The sequence below is a fragment of the Pholcus phalangioides genome, unplaced genomic scaffold (genome assembly GCF_987345545.1).
Source record: "Pholcus phalangioides strain wild (caught in Gottingen) unplaced genomic scaffold, Ppha-v1.0 ptg000022l_1, whole genome shotgun sequence".
NCBI classification, from domain to species: domain Eukaryota; kingdom Metazoa; phylum Arthropoda; class Arachnida; order Araneae; family Pholcidae; genus Pholcus; species Pholcus phalangioides.
Window position 1 is genome coordinate 19707015 of NW_028301615.1, and position 27644 is coordinate 19734658.

Below are 27644 nucleotides of genomic sequence, written 5' to 3' on the forward strand. Positions count from 1 at the left end.
TGGAATAATTTTATTCATTTTCCAATCGTAGATGACACATGTATGAAAAAACGCTCAAATCTATTTCACCAGATCTCACTAATGAGCATCTTTTGGTAACATGGACAATGCCATCAGAATTTAAATCAAAGAAAATTATCTTAATGAATCTATAATTGTTATATTTGTGAAGGATATTCGGAATTCTCTAACTTTGCACCTAAAGTTTTTATAAAGAGACGAAGAATGTTACTTGTCAGATGAATGTCGACTGCTTTCATTAAAAAAAAGTTATCAGCCAATCTCATACCAGGCTCTTCAGGAAAGAAAAAACATCCACATTCACTAGAATCAATCAGAAGTGGAGAAGACAGAAGTCAAAGTATTAATTAAATTTATTCATGTAGCCTAAATTGATGAGATTTATTTTTAAATTTGAATAATTAATTCATTATAAAAAAAATATTTTGCTGCTGGAAATTGGGTTTATGTCTCTTCTTATCCTTCTGAAGAAATTTTCTATCCCTATCTTACCCATGTTAAATTCAACTCGATTTATGTAATTTTGTGTTAAGCGACCATTTTGTGGAACCAATTAATCGCATAAAGAGAGGGATGCCTGTACTTGAATTTACACTTTCCAGTGCAGATTTAGTAGTGCCGCTGTGGTGGTCGAGTGGTTATAGTGACGGACTCGCGATGCGAGGATCCGGGTTCGAACCCCACAGTGGTGGTCAGCTGAAGTTGGTTTTCTGTGGTTCCCAACTTCAAGGCGCGAATGTGAGCCGATCTCCCCGTTAAAAAGTCTCGTCACAGAGAGCAACAGGCCTACAACGTTACAAATATTCAATCATTATTACACTTCACTCACAATTTGAAGTATAGATGGCAGCACTGGAATATCATACACACTCAGACTGTTAGGTGCACTCACTTTGTTCCAGACTCTGCCACGCAGCTGGGTTGAAAGAGATCTCGGCAACGGGATAAGTCCGGTGGCAGAGACCCTGGCGTTCATTCATTCAGTGCAGATTTAGTCACATGTTTTTAGGGGAAGGGCAAAAAATTAATGTAAAAAAAAAAAATGGTTTCGATCAACCTGTATCATAAAAAGCTGCAAATTGTTTGTATATATCACAGAATATTTTATACTTGCTTTGTGCAATACTTGTATGCATTTTTGTTAAAATAACAAATATATTCACAAAGATATAACTGCCTCATGTAAAATTCCAATTTTCATTGCATGTTTTTTTGCTTATAACACATGCAGAGTTTCCAACTCATTTTTAAAAAACTTGCAGAAAATTTGACGCTATACACGAGACACACTGTAAAGAAATTTCAAATGTAACAATTTAGTATTCGATGAGATATCCGCATTTCAAATAAATGATTCTTAATTATTGATGAATGATATCCAATTGAATGTAATGAAAATTCAGAAAGATGCCAGTTATAGTGAGCAATATTGAAAGTGGTTGGATGAGATAAGTCGAAATCCCTTATCATCCAATTACTTTCAGCCAGTAACTGAAATTACTGCTCACTGTACCGCTGAAATCGTTTAGAATCTTCACAACATTCAAGTGGATTTTTTGTTGCGCTATTTAAGGCAACCAAATTATTGGGAAATAAAATTGATAATTTCTGTGTATGCATAATTAAAAATAATTTGCTTAAAATGCTCATACCTTGTTGAATACAAAATTGTTACATTTTAAATTTTTGTGCAGCAGCGATTGACAAATCCCAGGTGCCATGGCAACTAAAAAATTGGCACTAACGCCCTAAAATTTTCTTTATGGAGTTGTTAGAGTGTGAGAACAGCACAAAATGCTTGTAATTCATATCAGCATATTCACCCCAACAACATAAAAAAGGTCCCTATATCCTGGAAAAAATCAAAAGAAACGTTATTTTGAACCTGTTTTTCTCAGGTGAAAAATTTTTTAGCTCCTGTTCTGGGAGCCTAGATTTTTTTTTTTTTGCAATTTGTTAAGCCCTGCTTTCCAGTGTGTCTTACGCACAGCGCCAAATTTTCTGTAATTTTCGTAAAAATTAGTTGAAAACTGCATGCTATAAGCAGAAAACATGAAATGAAAATTGGAATTTTTTGTAAGAAACATTTATATCTTCATGAATATAACTATATTCTCACGAAAATGCATACAAGTATTGCACAAAGCAAATGTAATATCCTGTGACAGTTACAAATCATTTGTAGCTTTTTATGGTACAGGGTTGATCAACATTTTTTTTTCCTTTTAAATTTTTTGACAGCCCTAAAAACATTTGTAACAGAATCTGCACAGGAAAGTGTGAGTCCAAATATTATGTTAACAATGCCTGAAATTACAGAACTGTGATGTCATAGCTCATTTGCTTAGAATTGTCAGGTGGTCATAATAAAAAGTGGCCACTCGGTGCACATACTGAGGGAAGAAAGGATAAGGACTACCATCTGAGGGCTAGGATATTAACCTGCCCTGCAGCTAACGGTACTGCTGCTGTGGTGGTCATGAAGTCCCAGGTTTGAACCTGTGTTCTGTGGTTCCCAACTTCAAGAAATGAATGCAAGCTGATCAACCTATTAAAAAGTCTCGCCACAGAGAGCAACAAGCCTATAAACTACAAATATTCAATCATCACACTTTACTTCTGGAATATAGCACTGAAAAATCAAACGCAATACAAGGTATGCATTCAGACTGTTAGGTACACGCACTTACACTTCCGGCACAACTCACTAAGTAGTAAATTGCCCATGGCAATAGACCTGAGTTATGCTCGGTTTAAAAGAAAGAAGCTAATGGCACTGCTCTAACTATGTATATACATACCTTTGCACTGTGTTCTCATCTTTTAGTGATATCAGATGCTTCCATCGACAAATATGAGGATATATAACAGGATCTATGTGAATATGTTCTATTGCTCGCAGCATGTCCATATCTGCTTTGGATGGCCATTTTCTGGAATGCATTAAAAAGACCCATTACATGTTTTAACACGAGATATATTGTATACATTAGGAAAAAAAGACTTCAACACAATATAAAGACTGGCCGCTGTGGTGGTCGAGTGGTCATAGTGACGGACTCGCATCGCGGGAATCCGGGTTCGAGCCCCACCGTCGCCACAGTGGTGGTTGGCTGAAGTTGGTTTTCTGTGGTTCCCAACTTCAAAGTGCAAATGCGAGCCGATCTCCCCGTTAAAAAGTCTCGCCACAGAGAGCAACAGGCCTACAAACAGTACAAATATTCAGCCACTACACATCACTCACTTCACTTCTGAGATATAGATGGCAGCACTGAAAAATCATACACAACACTAGATACGCACTCAGACTGTTAGGTACACACATAATTCCGGCACAAAAAAATATAAAGACTGGATTACACTATACTGAATGGATGATGAGAGGAAGAGTTGGTGTTGGCAAAGTGTGCTCAACCTTTGGGAGAGTGTAGGCCACTTTATTGGTTTCAAAACACATTGCGGGCCACTTAAGTAATCTGGGTGTACTGCAGATCACTTGAGTGATCTGGAACTGTGTCGTGAATTACTCGGGTGATCTGTAAACATGCCATGGGTAACTTGAGTGATCTGGGAATGTGCTATGGCCCCACTCAAGTGATGTGAAACTGCACTACTGGTCACTTGAGTTATCTGTAAGTGTGCTGTGGGCAGGGTTGGTAAAAAAACCGTTTTTTTTTTTAAAAACCAAAAAACCAGGTTTTTTTGGTTTAAACTGGTTTTTGTTTTAAATAGTATTAACATTAAAAACAATGAAATTTCTTTCAAACTTTTAATAATTAACTAAAATAAAATGGTTATTAATGTAATTAACACTATTCCCATGCTAATTAATCAATAAATATTATTACATTTTAACAAAAAGCAACTTTTGCAATTTAATTATTTTCTGCTTAACTCAATGGATTACTGTGTGTTTGGAAATTCTTTTAATGTTATTATTAATCATATAATATATAAAGGTTAGGTGAATATAATGTATTTAATGAAGCATAAATAATGCAGATTAATTAGCAATGATTTACGATATACAGGGTGATTATAACTAAGGTTCTGATTTCAAAACACTGTAAAAAAAGAACGATTGTCAAAATGACTTGAAAATTGACATGAATATTCCTGAAAAAATTCAATTTTATTTTGTAAAGGGAAAAAAATATTAAAAAATGTAAAATTAATGACATCATCCAACATGTGGGAAATTTGCTCGCAGAATAGCCAGTCTTGGCAAAATGATACCTTAATTATAGCATTGCACGATTTCATAATTCATGGAAACATCACAAAAAACGAAGTAATTGAACAATTAAGAAATGTTAAATATGTTGTCCCACCTGAGGTTGAAAGCACAAAAATTGTTGTTCAACAACAGAATCAGAGTATGCCATGGTCATGATGTGGATGTGCTTACAATTCTGCTTTATTAAATCAAACGAACCCCCCCCCCCCCCGTTAATATTCCTGAGGAACTTCTAACATATAGGGAATGTGCTGGAGATTGCAATTCACCAAAGTTTGCAATCTGACCACTGTTTATAACATTTTGAGCTACACCCACAGCCAGAAGTTGCAAGGGTTAAGGTGCATCCTGCCAAAATGGGTCTTCAGCAGCTGCTTTGCTGGTATTGCAATGTGGATCTTGATAGAAGTTCTATCCACACACTGATGCTGTGGAAGTGCTGAAATGATGTGGTTGCACAAAATAGATTATACTGCTGGCCAAGTACAGCATCATCTACTTGCACATTTTGCACTACTTGCACTTTTTTCCTTTTGCAAAAGAAACTTCCATTGCTTCAGGAGTATCCATGCAAATTTTCAAGTCAGTACTTGTTGTATAGTTTTGGAATCAAAACTTAAATTATAATCACCCTGTATATAGCTGATTATTTTTCATAAATCTGTTACTACTATACAGTAGAACCTTGATTAACCAGGCTTAACAATGTGAAAGTATAAAAAAAACAACTATTGAATATTAAGACTGGGAGATATACAGTAGGAGATGTGCTACTTCTTATGGGAAAGAAAATGAAAATGTATGTGAGGTAATGTAACTACTAGTACACCAGTCTTTGTCCTTTAAGGACAGCTGGTGTCTTTATTGGATTATAGGACCACCTGCCCCTAGCATGATGGTATCACTACTGTTGCTGCTTCTTTGTGAAGGGAAAAAGAAACCCTGTGAGATAATACACCACTACATTTAGATTTGTGATGCAATCCTTATTCATGAATTTGCTAAAGATAGAGCATCAGAATGTAGCCAAAGGTTAGAAAATGTTGTAAGAATGAGAAATTTTGGCTTTTATATATAACTTTAAATGACTAAGATACTTCATATGAAAAATATATATATATTCTGGCCACTTTTATGAGACTTTTTGAAAAAAACCACTTGGTTAAAACCAAAGTTTAAACCAAACAACACTGGCTTTGGGGCCACTTAAGTAATCTGGAACTGTGCATTACTCAAGTTATCGGTAAATATGCCACACATCCGATGCTGAGTATCCACTTAATGTACTTGCCAGCGCGCCAGGAAACATCAAGGGAGACCAACATGCCAGGAAATTTGAATCACAGATTCTGGAAAATTCTTGAATATCTTTATTATAAAAATCTTTTGAATTGGCTAAATGCACACCCTGATCCCTGTTAAACCTTGCTTTTTCTGGGAGGCTGGGAATGGACCAGACTAAAGCCTCCTAGAAGTACAAGCCGTAATGTATCACTCCGCCAAGGTTGTGACGTCACAATCCGGGTCCTTAGCGTGGCTATTTTGGATGTTTTTAACGAAGCACGCCACGTGCATTTGTCGTCATATTTAATTTAAATTCTTCAAGTTTTTAATATTTATTTTACTATTTACTTATTGTTATTGCTTTTTTATTTGTTGTAATACATTAGCAGGAGAAATTTCGTTTAAATAATTGTAAAAAGGAGCCGAGAACATCGATAATCATCAGACGACGGGCAAAAAAAAGGTATGTAGCTATTTGTACACAAATCAGTCAATACATCTGAAATATTTATTTTTTCTGACTTTATTTTGCATAATTAATTTGAAAGTTGATATGTTCGCTGCTGTTTTGTGTCGGAATTTTATTTCCTCCTGCATTGAGAGCAGTTTTTATCCATTTGTTTAATCATGGGAGCACATTTTTCATATCTAATATATAAACACTTTTTTTTAATATTGAGTGAATCACATTTCTCAGGTCTATAATCAATTAAAAATACAAATATTAATGTGCTGAGTGATGTGAAACTTAATGAAGGGATAGGCTACTTTTTAAATAAATAATAACAGTTTTCAAATTCAACTTGCATTTTAAACCATTAAATTTAAATGTGAGTCATTTCCCTGTGTAAGCATTCTTGCACTATTCAGAATATTTTATAATTCAATAATTTTGTTGCCTATATGCTGAATATTATAAATACTACACCTATAACATTTTAAACTTTCTTTTAGGTGTCTCGGTGCTGCTGTGTTTGCAGTGGTAGGTCAAACTGCAAGGGGAAGAGGGAGACAGAATGGAACCCTCGTCGTACTTAGAAAGGAACGACAAAGTTACCAATTAAAAGAAAGTCACCAGAGGAAAAATATGAAATCAATGAAAAGCAATTCAAAGAGTGTCACTGCCTCGGTCGATAATCATCTTGTAGCTGAGTCTTCTTATGAGTGATTCGTAGGAAAAAACTCAGAGTACTTCATGGTAAAATAAGTGACTTTATCCTTTCTGCATGAATAGTTGGAACTGAGTTTTATGAAAGCTGCTCGCTATTACTCAGAAATGATATTATGGACATCAATATTTTATTTCACCAATCCAGCTTCATATCGCTTTGTGAGGAATTCAAATAAACTGATACTACCTCATGCATATTACTTCAAGTATTGCTACAAAAAGTAGGTTTCCTAGCGTATGGTACAGAATTCAAACGAGAAACATCTAACACGAAAAGTGCTGAAGTTGTGAACTTCTTGAAATTGAGAAGTGAGTTGGTTTGACAATGGCCAAAATTTGTGTAATTATTATTTTAAGCTTGGCACATTTTATAAGAAAGCTTCAATTAAAAGTTTGACATCACAAAAAATTGAGTATCTAAGATATGTAAAATTTTATACCAGGCCGCTGTGGTGGTCGAGTGGTTATAGTGCCGGACTCGTGATGCGAGGATCCGGGTTCGAACCCCACAGTGGTGGTCGGCTGAAGTTGGTTTTCTGTGGTTCCCAACTTCAAGGCGCAAATGCGAGCCGATCTCCCCGTTAAAAAGTCTCGCCACAGAGAGCAACAGTCCTACAACGGTAAATCATTCAACCATAACACTTCACTCATAGTTAGAAAAACTGGGGGCAGATGACAGCACTACACATAACAAGCATTACACCGAAACAAACTTTACGTCAGGTTGCACTACACGTACACGCATATTCCCGCATTTACCGATTCGTGGGGGTTCGTTGGGGGGTTCCGCGTGGGGGGGGGGGGTGCATGTGTGGTGTAGCAGTAGTAGGTAGGGCCTCCAAAAAATGGCTCGGGGGATCCATGATGTTCTTAAGTCAGCCACCTCGTTGGGCAATTTGCCTGTTGTGGCGTTGTATTTGTATTTGTATTTGTATCAGTATAATATTCAAAGGTAAAATATTCAAGGTAAGTCTCTCATTATTGTATCAAAATAATATCTAAAGTATTCCTGAATAATTACACAAAAACTAAAAATGATAACTTTAACACCAAATCTTCAATTAAGGGGTCTCGTACCTTTTAACATTGTGGAAAACTATGCTCTAATAGAAATATCATTAAAAGTACTATTTAACCATCGATTTATTCCAAATTTTTTGCACATGTTCTTGATTGTATATGCTATCCTATGCTGGTATAAAATTTTACATATCTTAGATACTTAATTTTTTGTGAATTTTCAAAAAAAAAAATTCATTAAAAAACAGCTTGCACACATGATAAAATATAACAATCTAATTGAATAAAAATTGATTAAAAATAAAGGAAACTGTTCAATTCATGAAATAAAGCAAAATGTTGAGATTTTATTGACTCAATCTTATTTAAAATTAAATTTTAACTAAAAATGTTTGGAATTTGAAATTTAAGTTTTAAAATTTAATTTTAAATAAGATTGAGTCAATGAAATCTCAACCTTTTGCTTAATTTCATGAATTGAAAAGTTTCCTTTATTTTTAATCAATTTTTATTCAATTAGATTGTTATATTTTATCATGCGCGCAAGCTGTTTTTAATTAATTTTTTTTTTTTGAAAATTTACAAAAAATTAAGTATCTAAGATACGTAAAACTTTATACCAGCATAGGATAGCACATATAATCAAGAACATGTGTAAAAAATTTAGAATAAATTAATGGTTAAATAGTATTTTTAATATTTCTACTAGAGTATAGTTTTTGCCATGCTTAAAATAATAACACCTCATAAAAGAACTCTTCGATTAAAAGAAACTTGCTTCTATAAAAGAATTGTAATATTGCATTGAATAGTTCATTTTTCAAATTTTGAGTATTTTCAAAAAAACTGTCTGTGCATTTTGAGTAGACATGAAAAAAATGTTTTGCATTTTTCAGGAGATACTTTTTAATTTTGAAACTTTAAATTTAAAAAAAACATTGATCCCACGTTAACATTTTATTTTCGGAATTTTAGTTGAATATTTATTTCTAAGTGTTCACAATTCACCATTTAAAATTGGAAACTAAAATTTATTTTATGGAAATTTTATAAATAAGTGCACAACAAGAGACTTTTCATAATGTGAAATCCCATCAGGATTTTGAAATGTGTTTTCGAAGTTCCCCTCATAGATGAATAAATTTGAACATTTACAAAAATTTTGTTTAAAGCAACAACTAATTTCCCTTTGAATTAGAATTGATAATATGAATGTAGCTCAGTGAATAAAAAATATTTTAATGACATCGTTGTTTTTATTTTTGTACATTGCCTGTGTATCCTTTTATTTTAAATACAAATTCTAATGTCATATAAATAAAAAAATGAAAAGTCAAATATATATTGCCTGATTTTTCCAAAATATTTGCTTGGGAGCAAAAAAAAACACCTAGAAATACGTGTTGGCAGAGAATTTGTGAAACCCCTATTTTTTTTAATAATTGTTGAATTACCTCTTTTTATAATTTTATTATTCATTAATTTAACATTCAGTGTTTTCCGTATACCATACTAGGTAATAATTGCAATAAAAAAAATCGTCAATTTTTCTTTCTAATTGTCAAAAAATACATGTTGGTAGCGTGTTTTGAATGCGAAGCATGTACGCGGTAGGACCCGGGTTGTGACGTCACGAAAACATGTTTCAGGCTTGTAGTATCTAGGAGGCTTTGACCAGACCCCAACATTCAAAAAGCTGGTGTACCTTGCATCTGGTGTTATGCCGGCTAATGTGCGGGAGTGGGGGGAGAGATATGGTATATCCTGCAAGAGGAGACAGATTGGAAATCATGTTCGGTTGCGTGTATGTGTATAAATATGCTGTGTATCACTTAAGTTATCTAAGTCAGTGTTTCTCAACGGCGGCCCGGTACCGAGCCCTTGACACCATTCATACCGAGCTGCGAGTGATTAGCCGTTTCCTTTTTCGTCATTCATTTTCTGCAGGGAACCGGTCTCCAGGCTTGCAAAGGTTGAGAACCACTGATCTAAGTGATTATAATTAGGGAATTTTTTGTGCTCCAGATCCAAAAACTGTACACAGACGAATATGAAAGGGATTTAAAAAAAATAAAGTAGGGAGTCATTAATGAAAGTAAAATTGTAGAGAAAATGTGAGTGACATCCCGTCTAACAATTAATGCAAAGCAGTGCTGTCTTAATGCATGAACGTACCCCCAGGACACTCATGTTCCAAACTGATATATTTTGGAATATACTTTATTTTGCAATAAAGCTGGGCTGAAAGAGATCTCCGCTACAGGATAGGTCCAACGACAGAGTTCTGGCATTCATTCATTCAGCCACTGAGACTCATGATAATGAGATCTGGATACAATTTTCCAGAGTAAGAATATAAATTGGTAGGCAAGCATTTCTAGACAGGTAGTGGGCCTCAGAAAAATCACTGCATGGAGACTTGCAATGCTCTTAAGACTGCCAAGGCTCAAAGTCGTAAAATTGTAGGGCAAATTACCTACCAGTATCCTACTGAAATCCTGCTAGCAAGAAATCACCATTAAATCACAACTAAACTGGGCATATGGGAATCCATGACACAGGTCTTATTGATTCTACTGTGGGGGAGTGCCTAATTGGCAAATTTCGTCTTCCCCCCCCCCCAGAAACTGATAACATTTTGTCACATGTATTCTTCAGTAATCGAGACAGGGAGTCACTCGCTTGGTCACTCATATTAGAATACTCATAGTGATTAATATTAGTTTATCTAAATTTTCTGGTTTATCGATGAAGTTTCCTTCTGGAGACTTTTATAGTACAATTTAATGAACTCACCCTTCAACATAAACTTCTAGCCCTTCATCTGGTGTAACAGGATGATCTTCTTCATCAGATGACAAGACGATAGCGCTAGGTGAACATGGGGGAGTCACGAAACTCCCACTATCATATTCATCATCTGCGCTGCCAGCAGATTTTGAGTCGGAATTTTCTAGCGAATCATGAAAGTTCAGTTTCAACTGAATATTTTCATCTTTATGATGATTATTCAGCCAAGAACAGTCACACGGATTCTGATTTAGATTTGAATCGACCGCAATCGCTTTGTTTTCCAACAAATACTTCAGAATACACCAAAGATGCTCCCATTGCAGTTTGTTATCATGTGACGAGCACGAACGAGAATAACTCTGTTCCAAGCTGTCGCCGTGATCAGAAAGGTTGTATGATGAATGCGTGTCCAGGTAGTTTTCGATACATCTGAACAATAGATCAAGTTCGTGGTGCGTTAACAGGAAATGCATTTCTTTGGAAACCGCGAAACTTACAATACTGTGCAAACCAGACAAATCTTTTACAACGGAGGAACTCATTTGCAATAAGGAACCAATTTTTGGAAGAACATCTTCCGACAATAGCAAGTGCATATGCATTCCGGTGTTCACAGTATCTGCAGAATTGGCCATAACTTTTGAGAACACATTGAACATTGTTTCCACGATGGCTCTTATGGGTACAATGAACGAATGTGGGAAATTATTTTCTAGTATGCACTCGTAACTTTTTTGGGAACCTAAATCATGTTTTGCCGTTTGATCGTGAATTCTGAAATCCCTCACAGACCATTTTTTTGATGACAATTGCTTCACATTTGTCAAACAGCCACCGTCCCCATTCTGAATTAAGTCACTGGTTTGCTGAAACGATGACTTTCTAGGATGAGTGAAAATTCTTCGAGGAGTGTTGAAATCTTTCAAATCATTTTCAGTTGTTTGTAGATCGTTTTTACTTTCCTGACAGACTTTCTGAATTGTAGATGTGCTCTCACTCAGTACATTCCCACTGCTGTTGGCACCGCTAACACTGCTGCCACTTTTTCTGAAAATGCTTGGCATGTCTGGACTAGTGCATATACGTTCCGATTCGCTGAGATGCAGATTCATGAAACCACTACAAAGAGAACTTACTCCACCGCTGCTGGTACTGCTATTGCTACTACTACTGTTAGGAGTCACTATCATGGGAGTTGAGTGAGTAAAGTGTAGTGATGATTCACGCAGGCAAGGACTTCCACAATTTGTTTCATCTATGATATTAACTGTGGCAGGACTTTCCTCCTCTAGGCTGCGATCCTGAAAAAGATGCAGAGTTTAGTGGACTCATATTTTCATGAAAAAGAACAGATATATTGCCAAGTCAACACATTCCCCATATTCAATGATGATAGACATATCTGCAGATCGGGGGGGGGGGGGGGGTGTGCACAGCACTTTCAATCTCTGGGCCAAATAGCTCTCTGAGAACCATCTATTCCCTTTGGGAAAGAGCGCAAACCATCCCAAGATGGCCTCTTTGGGTGATCAGCAGTCATCATGTCTGCCGTTACGGTGGTCGAGTGGTCATAGTGACAGACTCGCATTGGGAGGATCCAGGTTTGAACCCCACTGTCACCACAGTGGTGGTCAGCAAGTTGGTTTCCTGTGGTTCCCAACTTTGAGGTGCAAATGTGAGCCGATCTCCCCATGAAAAAGTCTCGCCACAGAGAGCAACAATAATGAGGATAACAACAACGATAAATTATTTAATCATTACACTTCACTCATAGTTAGAAAAACTGGTGGCAGATGGCACCACTATACACAACAAGCATTACACAGAAAGAAACTTCACGTCAGGTTTCACTACACATACACGCACATTGAAACATTTACCAATTCGTTAAAGGTTCTGCAGAGGAATATGGACGAGGTGAATGTATGGTTTAGTAGTAGTAGTCATCCTGTCGGTCTGTGGGTCAAATATGCGAGATAGCCATAAATTTGTATATACTTATTGTGTTGCATGAACTGATACATTTTGTTAGTAACATTTTTTTGAGTGGCTGCATTTGGCCCGCAGACTAGAGGTTGTGCACCCCCATTGCTTTATATCAGTGTTTCTGAAAATGGGCAATAGCCCTCCTTGGGGAGGGTAATAATAAGGGCAAGACATCATCCTAACATCCTAACCGAACAGTGACCCAGTCCATATTCCAAATAATTTTTAACTGAAAAGTCACAGCCAGATTATGATATCATCTTTTCCCACGGGGCCCCAAGATCAGCCACACAGGCAGACAAAGAACTGGACCTCTGCCCACCAACACAAACCCTGAGTGTGACCACAAGCACTCCCGAGCACCCACCAACCAGAGGATCATATGTTGTGCTAAAGAAACTAATACAGGCAGGACTCAGCTGTGAGGGAGCCAAATAGGGCACTTCACAGGTCCTGAGACATGGTATTGTTACATCCCAATTAGGGAACAGACAAATATATATAGAGGAACATAACTATACATCAATACGTTATTGAAGCATAGTTAACACTGGAAAACACTGCAATCGTGTCGCTTCAATCACAAAACAATAGAAGCATAAAATTCATATAAGAGCTATACATCTTCAAAAACAAATACCTTTGAGCTCATGATATAATACAGTGTCTTCAGATGATTCTCAAGGAGTTGCAGTCCTTCTTTAGAGGAGACATCACACCAGGCATTCAATGATGGCCAATACTCAGACCAAGGAGCATTAAAGCTGCGAGCTAAATGCCTACATAGCAACAAATGAGAACGAATAATAAATGCTGTAAGAGAGAGAGAAATTAATAAAAATGTACACTCCAAAAATTAAAGCAGAAGTAACCCTGCCTAGATTGCATGGTCCCCACAAGGGTGGCTGACAGGGCTCTAGCTCTGGGGCCTGGGACAATTCTTGTAATTTTTGTTTTTCACACTATAAATTTACCATTGAAAGAGCTGTGATAAGTCAAGTCTGGCTTTGGAGACTGTGTACGATCCCAGCCTAGGACCCTTGCTCCAGGATGTGGGGACCATGCCAGATTGTCCCAACAAAAGTCAGGGATTTCTTCACCAATAGTAGCAAAAACACAGGCATAGGTGCCAGTGCTTCAGATTTACCCAAAAGCGTTTCTGTTTTTCATTAAATATTGTTCGCCTTATTAAAATATTGTGGTTGGAAACCGGATTCTTTCATTTTTTCTGTCTTCATAGAAAAATCCTCAAATTGTGTTTAGCTTGAATGAAAAATCCCAAAAGAAAACATTATTTTAGTCCTTGCAATTCCATGCTGACCACGTTTTCTCAGGGAAAATATGGCACATGAGGATTTTAAGTGCGGGGGCTCAGTTGACAACTGTTTTCAAATATGATGCCATAAGTAATAAAAGTTATGAATTATTGCTATAATTATCAATGGCAGAAAATGAAACGCTACTTCTAATCACAAAGGATTAAAATGAATTCTAGGGAAAATTTTTTTAAAATGATATGCGAGAGAAAAATATTCATCACCAAGTTATCATAACATAATTGGCAAAATAATTTTAACTCTTGATTTTAGTGAAGAATAAAATTTCAGAACACTGTTGAAAATGCGGGATGGCGAAAATTACGAAAAAGAATGGACATGTCACAGAAAAATAGGCTATCCAACCAAAAATAGATAGGCTATCTAAACCAAACCCAGTCCTCTTGCAATCTCGGCAAGCATGCTATCCATATATACCACAGAAGACATGACCATTCATTCCTTATTTAAGCTGAAGTAGAGGAGGCAAAGTCTACCCCCCTACCCTAACTTCAGCAAATGGTGTCCAGGTGGCGGCAGTAGGGAGACTGAGATGATTTTGATTTTTTCCTCAGTCCAATGTATGAAGAAATTATCTTTTTCATGGATATTATGTTGAGGTGAACTCGGAAATGCCCACGTTTTACTTTTATTTGTAGTAAGGCCCCTTTTTTTTCGGCAGCAAAATATTTTGCCATGTGAGAAGCTTACAGATTTACGAGTCTGGGAATCATCACCAATGCATTAGAATACAAAAATAAAGACACCAAAGTTATTTTGTGTTTAGAGCTTCTAAATAATTTATTTTAGTTTTGCTAACAAATGGAACAAAACAAGACCAGAAGGAACAAATGAAGTGTAATAGTCATGACAACACTTACCGTCCGAGTGTCTCTAGTCCCTTCTCAGTATCACTCAAGCGTATTTTGTTGAGGTATTGATACCTTGTCCATGAGAACTGACTGGTTGGTGTTTTCCAAAATTTGTAGAATAATTCAGCCTAGTGGGAGGAAAAACCCCAATCAGCTTCAATATAAACAATTTTTGAAATGAAGGTAAAATGAATGATAGATTTGCTGTACTATTGAAAAAACATGTTTATTTGGCTCAGTATGTTTGATTAATTCTTTACTTATTGTTAATGATAACTTTGTTATATTAAGTGTGCCTTATCCTTCCGTTATCTGGAAGATTTGTAGTATCTCTACAAAATGATAATAATTCAACAGTTATTAGTACTCAATGAGTCAAAACAAATCCTTGGAAAAATGTCCATTAACCACTTTAAAATCAAGGAGGTAATATTGCATCCAAATGCCAGTGAAATAAATTCAAACAAGTTCTTTGTTTTCTTTCCTCTCTCATCATCACGAAGCTTCGTTGCTTTGAGCAGCTGTTGTAACCCTATGAAACAAAGTTGTTCTTTTTACCTCAGTTTATTTCTATACACTATATTAGTGATTTTCCCCCCACATGATGCATTCTTCTATTCTACACATGTAAAAGCGAAAGAGAGGAGGCAAGGGAGGGTGAAAAGATAAATCTACTTTGCACCTACTCTCTTATCTATTTATCTATTATACTGTTTGCCTTTCATTTGTTTTTTTTCCTTGCATTCTTTCCTTCTTTTCTTTTGTGTGGTTTTCATGTGGTTAGGTTAGGACAAGGTTACCATATTTATCACCGATTCACAAATAGAGATCATCAGGATTTCTTGCCAATAGCTTCTAAGCGAAGGGGTTAAAACTGTTTTACTAAAAACAGAAGCTTAGCGATTAGTTTCGAATTTATGTAAAGCCAGTATTATCTGTGCGTTCATGTCTCTACCTGTGAGATGTTACATCCAACTCTTTGAATTTTGTGGACATCTCAATGGACATCCAAGATGTCATACATCATCCATACACAGAGCTGAACAAAATGAATTAACCCTTGAGGACTAAAGGACACGTGTTCCAAAGTAAAATCTTGATTTTACATGCAAACAAAAATTATTTTGATATTATTTTCCAAGAAAATATGTAATCTCGGGATGTATTTTTGATGCATTTCATATTCGTTCTCTAATTACTCCCATACCATTCACACAATGGGGGGGGGACCATTTTTTGGAAGATGGCTCAGAGTCTCGTTACAATGAACAAATGTCTCGAAATTCTTCTACTCTACGTGAAAAAGGGTTAGAAGTTTGGTTTTTATGTTTTTAAACTTAAAATTATTCTGGTTTTAAATGTTTCAATTATTGAATTGAAATAATGTTTCAACTTGCATGTACATGGTGTGTGTACCATATTTACTTCAAATAACTGAATTAAGGTAGAAACGCCTTCGAAAGCACTTAAGTTCATTCAATAATTGCATTATTAGCTGTTGTTATCACTCATTAATAGGAGCAGCTAGCTGAATTTTAAAGAAAAAAAAAAAGAGGAAAAAGTACAAATCTGAGTACATTTTCTGGAGACAAAGGACCAGCAACAGCCATGATGGATAGTTTGACTTTACAAGGACTGCCGTCTTGTATTTCTTCCAGAACTGAACTTTCTTTATCTCGTGTATAGGGCCTGCCTATAATTGGCTGTAAAGAATTGTCTTCAGCTCTTAGAACCGGCACAAAATATTGACCTGTAAGATTAGAAATACCTGCACTTACAAACATATACCCATGAATTTCATATTAATGTACGATAACTTCTTTTTTGCTATATGCATGTTATGGTAAATGCGATAAATCGGTTACGATTATTATGCATACTTACCAATCATCTTGGTAAGTTTGATAAATTTATCATTTTTACCAGTGATAACAAATTTTAAGATTTTATCCTGATATAATGATACAATAGATGGATGAATTATCATGTATAGTATACATTTACCAACAACGCAACGCTTGGGTATTATGCATTATCACTGGTAAAGTGATAAATTCAGAGAAATTGATCAAACTTACCAAAATAGTCAGTGATTATGCATTATAACCAATTATTACACATGACAACCAGATTTATCACATAACATACTTCAACCTAACATCAATTGTTTTTTTTTTTGTGAAGGTAATAGACACTTTTTCAATCTTTGACTGCAAAAACCTTTTTACCTAAAACCAAACACTGAAGAATAATGGACTAGACATTATGATCCCTAAATAATCCCTGAAGTGTTCTTTTTTTTGAAGATTTTATCCTGAAGCTTTTTCTACACGATAATGCTAAGCTATATGTGAGAGCCCACCGCCACCGCCAATATTACACAGATGTTATTAGAAAATGGTCTGCAATATGTGTTCAAGAGCCTTATGAAAAGCTGAAAATGGTGTATATTTATATTTCAAATATAAAACTGGAATGACAGAAATTTTTTGTTCCATGGAGTAAAGGATTTTTGATTTATTTTTTTGTCACTTCGGTTTAATATTCCCCCAACTTTCTAATCTTATCCTCAAACGTGACTTGAAAAGTTTATCATCCTCTTGAAATGAAGAAAGTGCAATTTATTTTTTACTAACCCTCAAATGCCTCTTCGATTCTTTGTTTCACATCAGAGCTTGAGGAAGGACATCTTTCGCAGATTATCTGAAAATCAAAGAGTTTTGAACTATGCACATCACAAAAATACACCAAAAACATCATTTTACAGACATTTCGATGTCTGGCTGCCTAAAATATACCATACAGATAAATAGAATAACTTACTCTTATACAGACCATACATAAAGCAAACCATACACCTACAGACCAGGCATTAAGCAAAAATGAAGAAGACTTGTTATGAAAATGAGTAACACTTGTCTTAGAGAGATGTGTGGCATCACTCTCTACTACTGTATTCATATAAAGCATGGATAACTGGATACAATGTGGAGGTGAATTTTCGGCAGGAAGCCTCTACAGGTCTCTGCAGAGAGATTGAACTACCATCCCCCTTACAATCTGGCGCACTCTGTTAGATCACTGGGCTAAAGAAATGCTAATCCTTTCTTTTCTTTGAGCATATATATTAGGGGTGCATAACCTTCTGAGTAAAAATGCAATCATAAAAACTATATAAACATGATAAACAAAACTGATAATTTCAACGAGCTGGATTTGAACCCAGGCTGTCAGGTTCATGGTCTGATGCACTACCACCTACACCAATTCAACTTTCCATTCAACACACAATCCATTTTCAACAAAGATAACTTGAATTTTTATTCTCAACTGAAATCAAGTTATTGCAATTGTTTATATACTTTATTTATAAGCTTTATATATTATATTATGATATTTATGACACAAATTATAATCAATTATAGTCATATATAAATATATTCATCTCACATATTTGCCAAACACATACTTTTTCCCCCACCATTGGTGATTTTACAACAATTTTAATGATAGTTGGTAACTTTACTTGCATTTGGCAATTTTTTTTTTGGCTATAATTGACATCCATACTTTCCTTTGGCAAATGTTTTCAGCCATAATTTGAAGCTTTACAGTATCTTGAACAATTTTTTGGTGATAATTCATATGAATCCTATTTTCCTTGAAGAAAACTTGCTCTGTCTTTTCACTACTGATACTTTTTAACCAGAACACCTGGTTACCTCGCAAGCTGCTTTGTGGGCCACATTTGGCGTGCAAGCTGGAGATAGTGCACTTTCAATACATATGGATAGCAGAAAGGGACATTATCTCTCTATACGTCCCCATCTAGGTTTATGGTCATCATGAGTTATGAAGACTATCCATCACATACTACACAAAAATAAGGAAGGAAAGGTTCAGTGCTTTTTTTTCTAAAGCATAGTGGTCTAGCGTATTTGCCCGTATTGCAAGGGGGGGAGAGAGAGAGAGAGAATGATGGTTCAACTCCCCAAGTGACCAGTAGAGTTTTCATCCCAAAAATTACATCTCCACAGTGCATCCAGTTATCTATACTTTGTAACATGTCTTGTAAAATTAAACTCAATCATCATATATCTCATACACCAAAAAAAAAAAATAATCATGAAAACACTCCAATCGCTTGTAGACAAAAAAGAAGATACCTCTTTAGGTTCCAATCCATATTTATTCTTGCGTTTTTTGTCACATAAAGGATGACAAGCTAACACTCGCACCGCTTGAAGACACCCAAACTTGCACGCAAAATGGAGGGGTGTTTCACAAAGCTATATATAAAAAAAGTTACTTGTAACAACACGATTGAGAAGAGCCATTTTTCAAAACAAAATGTAACACAAATTAAAAAAAATTATCCATAATTTTTTTATTTGTGAAAGATGGAAGTTTTCTAACATAGTTTTCATCACACAACAAAACTAATTTTCCTTTTAAAAATTTGTCTAATATGTTCATACCATACAAAGGGACCTGGGATGCATGACTCGTCAGCCATTTTGAAAATTAGCTTATTATAAATAGCTTTATGGCAATTTATATAGTCTAGTATAGAACACAAGCTTCATCAAAAATTTTAACATGGGTTGCACTGTGTGAAAGCTTGAAGACTCCTAGTGTATACGATTGTTGTTCAGAAAATCTACAGAGAAAATCCTGTATAACGATGCCTCCATTATGATAATCCCCATATGATGATATTACTCTTTGGTCCCAATGAACTTTTTTTTATAGCGTAAATATATTTTATATTAATAACAATAACTATATAACTGAAGGATACATCCCTCTGGTCCTTCGAGTATCATTATATAGGCATTTCATTCTATTTAGCCTATACAGGGTGGATACTATCAGCTGCCCAATAGTTACACACATGATTCCTTGTGCAAAAATTAATATGGAAAAGTGTTTTCAGGTTTTTCATTTGAATAATAATTGTGGAGTTATAACACATTGATGATGTCACATTTGAATCCTGCTAAATTCACCAAAGGTATAACTTGGCATTTTTTAAGCTGATAGCAATGCGAATATACAACCTTGAGAGAAATCAAAATGGCTGAAGCTGTGCAAACTAGTTTTTTTAACTTGCTCTTTCCCTCAAAAAATTTGACATAATAGTGAAGGAAAGAAAATTACATCACTTTGGCAAAAAGTGTTGATTTTGGGAAAACAAATTTTCCAATAAATCTTGCTTGGCTAACACTTTACATACCTGGGGATGAATTTCCTAATATAGTGGAGGGGGGGGGGGAGAAGAGGGGTAGGTAACAAGATTAGCATCACTCTATGCAAAGAGGAAAAAGCACCAATCATAAAAATAATAACTGAACTTGGCTTCTAACGGGATTGAATATTTCAGTTAATTTTCAATTAGCTGCAACCCACTGCATGGGGGAAATTTTTCTGTTAGGTGTTTGAAGTGTAATTGACCGTTAGAAAACTGACACGCCACAAAATTTCAAACACTATAACTCTCTTAATATAGGTTTGATCTTAAAACAGAAAAACTTACTATACTAATTTTCACAAGAAATCACGTGTAATTATTGGGCGGTCCATAGTATCCATCCTGTATATTTCCCTAGTGTTGGTGAATAGAAATTGCCAATCTACACTAGACAGTTCTCAATCATACGTAAACTGGCCTTGCAAGAATATTATATGTACCGCTAGCATTTTTCTCTCCAGGTTTTGTTCAGTAACATAGAAAATGACAACAGTAGTTGTTATTTACATGAGCAAAGGAAGTAATAGCAACACTAACCCCTTTGTCTGGCATATTCAAATACAAGTCAGTGATGTACGTGATCCGTTGCATTCTTATATCATCAGCATCATCACTGTATAGAAGCTCCATAAATTTAGGATCCTCTATAGTTCTTAGGATGAGCTCACACATTTCTGCTTGTTTATGTTTCGCTGCTACATGCAGAGCATTGTATCTAAAACCTTCCTATAAAGACCAAACAAAAGCAAGATCAATTAATTTTACCTAAACAAAAAGAGCTACTTCTAAGTTATCACACACTTAGAGCTTCATCAAAACTATGTTACCATTCTAGCATGCAAGAATATATGTAAACAGAGGCAATTACACATAGCACATTATCAATTTTGATGAAGGTAAAATTTTTTTTGAAGTTTTAACATCATTATTACAACTATACAATAGATTAGTGGTTCTCAAAGTAAGCACAACGATTCCCAGAGGAATCTAAAAATTTTGTTGAGGGCTTTGCAAAGAGTCATGAATATCAATGTGTGCCTGATCAGCACAGTTAGGAGCCATTCAAGTATTACGTAAGCAGATTTTTAGCCATTTTTGACCCCCCCCCCCACTTGTCAGCAAAATTTTGCCAGCAGCTTAGAATATTTCATATCTTTAAAAAGGGTGGTTGATGACGTAAGCAACCTTCAAACCCCCCTCCTCCCCTTCTTGTCATCCAAAAGTCAGCAAATCCGAAACCTCCCCCCCCCCTTCGATGCTGACGTAATATTTGAATGACCTCTTAGAAGGAACCAGAGTTCACATAATTTACACACAGCTACCATTTTCATGAAGAGCCAAGCACGTATATGATTTCTGGACAAGGGAGCTGTGTGCGCCAAAGAGAACCAGTGACATAGTGTTGGGATGCAATTAAACTCTTTCAGTTGATGCAACAAAAATTCTTTTCCTTTCATACTATAGCCATCTTTTGACATATTTTTTTCTCTTCTTTTAAATGACTTTCCTTATTTGTAACTTTTTCAATTTTTGCCCCCTTCTGTCACATTTGCCTGTCAGCTTAAGCCCCTTGTTCTCTTCCGACTTTATATTCTTTTCTCAGAAGGCATCTGTACTTCTGATTTTCTGCTGAGGCGGTCTTCTCTACGTCCTAAATTACCCTTCTTAAATCATTTTTCTTTATTCTATTCTGTTTTGACAATTACTCTATACCAGAGATGTCTGCTCCTGACTCTTCTCTGAATTCTGCCAAAGGCCACCTGGAATTCCCTGATCAGTGTTGGCTGTCTTCTTGAAAGTGCACTTCTCGATTAGACAAAAAATTCCAGGTGGCTTAGGTTAATAACACACCTAAGAGAAGAGTCAGGAGCCAACATTTCTGTGATACAGTACATGTCAAAATAGAATAGAAGAAAAACGAGTTAAGAAGAATAATTTAGGACATAAAGACCACCTCAGCCGGAAGTACAGACTGCTTCTGGAAAAGTATATAAAATAAAGTTGAAAAAGTACAAGTTGCTCAAGCTAACAGAGGAATGTGACCAAAGAAGGCAAAAACTGGAAAAGGTTTACAAAGAATGAAAGTCATTTTGAAGAAGAGAAAAATATGTTGGAAGATGGCTATTGTATGAAAGGGAAAGGCCTGCTGTGGCATCAGTTAAAAGAGTTTGATTGCATTCCAACGATAACTATAATAATAAAAGATACCAAAAAATATGAAAACCTGAAGTATAGCTGGAGTATCTCCACTGCTGATTAGATAACGAGGATTAGACCACACTGTTTCATTGAAATACTGATCATTTCCTGCTTCAATAGCTTTTCTCAATTTCACCATGTCTTGACTCTTTGGACCTTTGAATGGACTTGGCTTTTCCCCATTTACAACTAAGCAAAAATAATAAGATAGCATAATAATAAGAGCCATCTAGAAATGCTTTTGTACAGATATGCTGCCATTTTTTGTAAGTCCATTAGCTATATGTAGTGAAACCTGTCTAAAACGAACACTGTATGAGACAGATTTTGTGTAACGTACACTTAGTATACAGTCGCTTTCGTGGCCCGGAGGATTTGGGGACACACACACACACACTCATACTTCCGGCACAACTCAATCGGTAGTAAATTGCCTATGGCGATAGACCGGAGTTGTGCTCGGTTTGAATGAATGTATGAGACAGAGCCTATTCTTGAACGGAACAGAAAAACAGTCTAGTGGATAATTAATGCTTTTCAACAATGGGAAACCTTTTTAAGATGGAAACTGTCTAACACGGAATCAGTGTATTTTTAGATTTAAAAATAAACCTGATAAAACGGAAAGAATTTTTGGCCAAGTGCAAGTTTTTGGTCCTTTGGATGGGAGAAAGTTACGTCGCACTTACTCCCCTTTTGTTAGGAAACTCTTTCACTTCTTAAAAAAATGATGAATACTTATTATCTATCTGAACTGGTTCTGGAAGTAAGAGCGTTGGGCTTGTTTAGAAGCAAGTTTACAATTCAAAATTTATAAAAAGCCTGTTTAGCATTTCATCTAAGATGGAAATGGTGGTCTTTGTTAGAAAAAAATTCTTGTTTTGGAAAAATGCTGATAATTTCAATTTAAAATAGTTCGGAAGAAGAACAGGCGAAGGAGACAGAATTATTGTTCACAATTTAGCAATACCGTGTTTTAGCATTTCATTCAATGTGGAGATGACAACTAGCAGCAAGAAAGACGTCTTGGATTTAAACACAAAAATGAAGGTAGTAGAGACCAGAGGAAAAGCAAAATTCAAGTGTTACAGAGATGTAGAATATTTCTTTCACAAACGTTATTTACTCATTGATGTTGTCGATCTCATTGTCACTAAAAAGGTATGCAATTTCTCAGTTTTTTACATTGAATGTTAAAAATTGTTCACTTTTGACAAAAGTGTTCATTCCTATTCAGGAGAATTCTATTACTATTCACGAGAACGTTTTATATCAAATTTTAACAATTAGCGAATTAAATATGAAATTTGAAATTAAATATTAGTAATTTGAAACAGCACACATGAAAAAATTCAAAAATATAAATATGCATGTCGCTGTATGTCACTTGTTGGTTTACAGTAGTTAGGTTGATATTCTCAAAATTTAAGTTTTGCAAAACGACAGAAATAAATCGCTGCATATATTTTTATGTGCACCTTTATAAAACAGGAAACTGTCTTGAACGGAAAATTATTTCAGTTGCTTGACGTTTCATTTTATACAGCTTTCACTGTAATATGGCGATTCACCAGTATATAGCTAAAAACATGCATATCAAACATAGAAGTTCCTCAGAGGAATATTTGCAAAGTGTACATATGGATTAATGGTAGATAAATGTTCATTCATGTATGTATTCGATAAATGGAGAAAACACTTACCAGTAGCCTTTTCTACTTCTATTGAAGGGAGATGGAATGGCGAGTTCACCTTTGGTGTGGGACAAGTCTGTTCTGCAGGCTGAAGAGCGAACGCCACAGCTTCTTCCTCGGTACGGAAAGTTTTGAAACGAGCTCCTTTGTGTTTTTTAATTTCTTGCAATGCTTCCTGTTTATCAGTGAAGTATAGTGGCCTGATTTCTGCAATCAATGAAATAACAGAAACACATTGTTTAGTGAACTAACAATAAAGATTTGATTTTAATCTTAAATGACAATTATGATGTTTGTTATCAGTTAAGTAGCACAGTGGATACCAAGTAGTGTTCCACAATGTTGAGCAGCTACGTCATAATCAGCTATAGGGTTTTGCCACAATGTGATGTTTTTAATTTTCTAAAACTCGATTATGAGACACATGGAAAGGCATTTTTCATTTTCTCAAGCCTAGAAGATACACAGAGAAGCCGGAAAAACTGGTACTGATGAGCATATGAAAATAAATAAGAAATGGAACCGGTCAACGTAACTCGTTGCAGTTAGCAGCACCTATATAAGACGATGGGTAGCTAAGGAAGTTGTTTGATTGGTTTCTGTTTTACAATGGCACGTTATCAAGATTTAAAAGTGACTCTGAACGTGGCTTAGTAGTCAGCGCTCATCAAATGAGTCACAGCATTTCTGAGATAGAGATGAAATTGGAATAATTTTCGTGCACGGCCATAGCAAGAGTGTGCTATCGGCTCCAGTAACACGCTTTTCATTTCAGCATCCTCTCTTAGTCACCTAAACCTGCAAAACAAGAACATTGTTGAGCATGTATGGGATACCTTGCAACACACTGTACAAAAGTAATCTCCTTCACCTCGCACCATTATGGAATTGTGGACTGCCCTGCAAGAATCATGGGTGAATTGTTTCCAGGATATCTTCACACATTAGTGGAGTACACGCCGCATCATATTGCAGAAGTTCTGCATACTCTGAGGGGACCTAGACAATATTAGGTAGGCGTACCAGTGTTTTTCCAGCACTTTGGTATATTATGTAACATAAATCTGGGCATGGTTTATATCTGCGCTTGTAACCTAAACACAATATAATGGAATATATAAGAATGATTTTCAATTCAATAAAAATGGGTGATATGACATTGAATGCAATACATTCAATAACTTGATATGCATTGTGTGACTAATAAGAAGGGTGAATCACCCCTTCTTTCGAAATGTGTGAACAGCCTGATGAGCATTATGTTCTTCTAAATTTTTTGGCAGGTGTTTGTTCATGCAATAGCTGTAATGTAAAAGTTGTTGGTTCATTAGTTAATGGAGTAGAGAATCAATATTCGAACATCAAAATTCTGTTTCGAATTGGGTGAAATTACAACAGAAACAAATAAAATTCTGCAAAATTTGTACTGAGATGAAGCTATCTTGCAGGACAGTATTTCAGTGGTTTAACATGCTTTCATGATGGCCATGAAAGCATCGAAGATGAGCATTGATGTGAGGGACCTGTAATGAGAAAAATGGTGGCAACGGTTGACAGAATTCAGCAATAGTTACAAGATCAGCATTTGTCTGTCCAAATTATGGTGGAAGAATTGAATCTTCCGCACAAAATCGTTTGAACCATTGTGACAAGAATTTGAGAAGACACAAACTTTAAACAAGGTTTGTCTCTTATCACCTAAGCAACAAACAAAAGCAACATTGAGTGGAAGTCTTGCTGCAAATTCGCTGATACAGTGAATAATGATGTCACATTTCCACAGTCAATCGCTACTGGAGACAAAACTTGATATTTCTGGTAAAAATATCGTCTGATCCACAAACTGAAATACTATATTCCAAGATACAACTGCATCTGTGTACAAATATCACATCATTTCGTAAGTTGCTAATGCAGTTTTTACCCAATTCAAAAAGCAATTTCATGTTAATTCTCTGCTCCATTAAGCAATGCGCTATCTCTTACTTTACAGCTACTGTATGAACAAAAATCTGCCGCAACATTTTGAAAAACATAAGTGCAGATGTTACGTAATATAAGGAAGAACATAATGCTCATATGGCAGCATATCGAGCAGTTCACATTTTCAAAAGGAGCAGTAATTTACCCTACTTACCTCCTCCTCACCAGATCATGTCCCGCCACTCTGTCTCAACAAAGAGATATAAGCAGGTGGTCAACGTAGACTTGGGCCATGCTGAAAAATCCTACTTACTAGTCACATGTCAGTTTATCTTGGTGTACTAAGAATGTGTGGGAACTGAGAATCGATTGGTTTTGTAGCTGTGATAATGTATTGACATTCAATAAGGAATGATACAATATCACAAGCTAAACGGATCAATACAATTATATGTTTTTTTTTTTTTTTTTAAATTCTGCTTACCTTCATTATCACCGCTACAAGCTTCAAATGGGAGTGATACTGCATAGTAAATGGTACACTCTGCACTAGCGTGGTCTTTACTTGCAGATGCTACAGCTGCTGCCGAGCATTTACTGAAGTCAGCTTTGAATTTTCCGCCAGCGCTGTCTTCCTCTGCAGTCATGTATTTCGATTGTTGATTACTTGGAAACTTTACTTGCTCCATACCAGACTTTTTGGCAGCATCTTTAGAAAGACATTCGGTAGGGACTTGCTTGTTTTGGTTTGTATTCGCCTTTGGACGTCTGAAGTTCCAAAACTTTGTCATTTTCTCCTGGAAAGATAAAAAATGTTTAAAAAATAATAATAATTTCCAACAAACGAAAAATTTAATTAAACAAAAACTACATACAATAAAAAATAACTATACGCACAGTAAAAAAAATGAAGGCTTTCACAGCCAATTTCATTTGAAGAAGTGTTCAGGCTACAAAGCTATGTTTGGAGATCACTTCTGCACGACTGAAGATGCATCTATCCCATGTGTAGATGTAACATCTAGTTTAATTCTGCCTAGACCATGGCTCTATAATCTGGAAACATTTTTGAACAAAAAGTGCAGTTGAAAAACAAATTTCTTACACCAGTTTACAAACAAACTAACAGTGGTTTATTGCAGGGCTGCACAAATCCCGGGTGCCACATGGAAATTAATAAATTGGAATTGGCACCTAAAATTTTCTGTGTAGTTTTTTCACTAAATTGCAGGCTAAGAGCAGTACAAAATGTATGTAAAGTATAGCAGCATATCTGCCAACATGAAATAACGTTAATATGCCCTTGAAAAAGTAAAAAAAAAACGATTATTTTGGACTTTTTTCTTAGAGTAAAAAATGTTTTGGCGCAAGGGAAAATTGTTCTGGTATGCCCAGACTATGTTGCGATTCGTCCAGGCGTGGTATATTGCACTGTTCATAGAACATTAACCCTAGAATATTAACTCTACCTCTCAAAGGTGTAGAGGTATACGTAATTAACATGCAGTTTTTATCAGTTTTTTTTTTAGTTAGTATTCTAGGGTTAAGAAGCAAAATGAAAGTGACCAATACATTAAAAAAACAATGGAAGTAAGCAATTTTTTAGGGGAGTTCATTTTCAACTTCGGTCAGTTCTTGTTTTTATTTTTTCAACAGTGCTACTTAGTTGCTACTGTGGTGGTCGAATGGTCATAGTGATGGACTCGCATTGCGAGAACCCAGGTTCAAACCCCACCATCGCCATAGTGGTGGTCTCAACTGAAGTTGGTTTTCTGTGGTTCCAAACTTTGAGGCGCTAATGCGAGCCGAATCTCCCCATTAAAAAGTCTCGATGCACGGGCCTACAATGATAAAATCCTCAATCATTGCACTTAAGT

At 35.7% G+C, this 27644-nt stretch overlaps 1 protein-coding gene across 1 annotated transcript in view; it reads right to left on the reverse strand.

Moving 5' to 3' along the window:
- Positions 1 to 27644, reverse strand: part of Ankle2 (ankyrin repeat and LEM domain-containing protein 2) — a 30663-nt gene that overhangs the window by 2066 nt on the left and 953 nt on the right. The window contains exons 2-12 of the mRNA XM_089249569.1: positions 26252 to 26564; positions 23854 to 24051; positions 22176 to 22339; positions 20489 to 20677; positions 18867 to 18989; positions 17337 to 17403; positions 16278 to 16450; positions 14710 to 14828; positions 13153 to 13291; positions 10530 to 11827; positions 2823 to 2954 (exon numbers count right to left, since the gene is read on the reverse strand). Of these exons, the coding sequence (XP_089105695.1) occupies positions 2823 to 2954; positions 10530 to 11827; positions 13153 to 13291; positions 14710 to 14828; positions 16278 to 16450; positions 17337 to 17403; positions 18867 to 18989; positions 20489 to 20677; positions 22176 to 22339; positions 23854 to 24051; positions 26252 to 26558 (2909 nt within the window). The 5' untranslated portion in view covers positions 26559 to 26564. The remainder of the gene's footprint in view (positions 1 to 2822; positions 2955 to 10529; positions 11828 to 13152; positions 13292 to 14709; positions 14829 to 16277; positions 16451 to 17336; positions 17404 to 18866; positions 18990 to 20488; positions 20678 to 22175; positions 22340 to 23853; positions 24052 to 26251; positions 26565 to 27644) is intronic.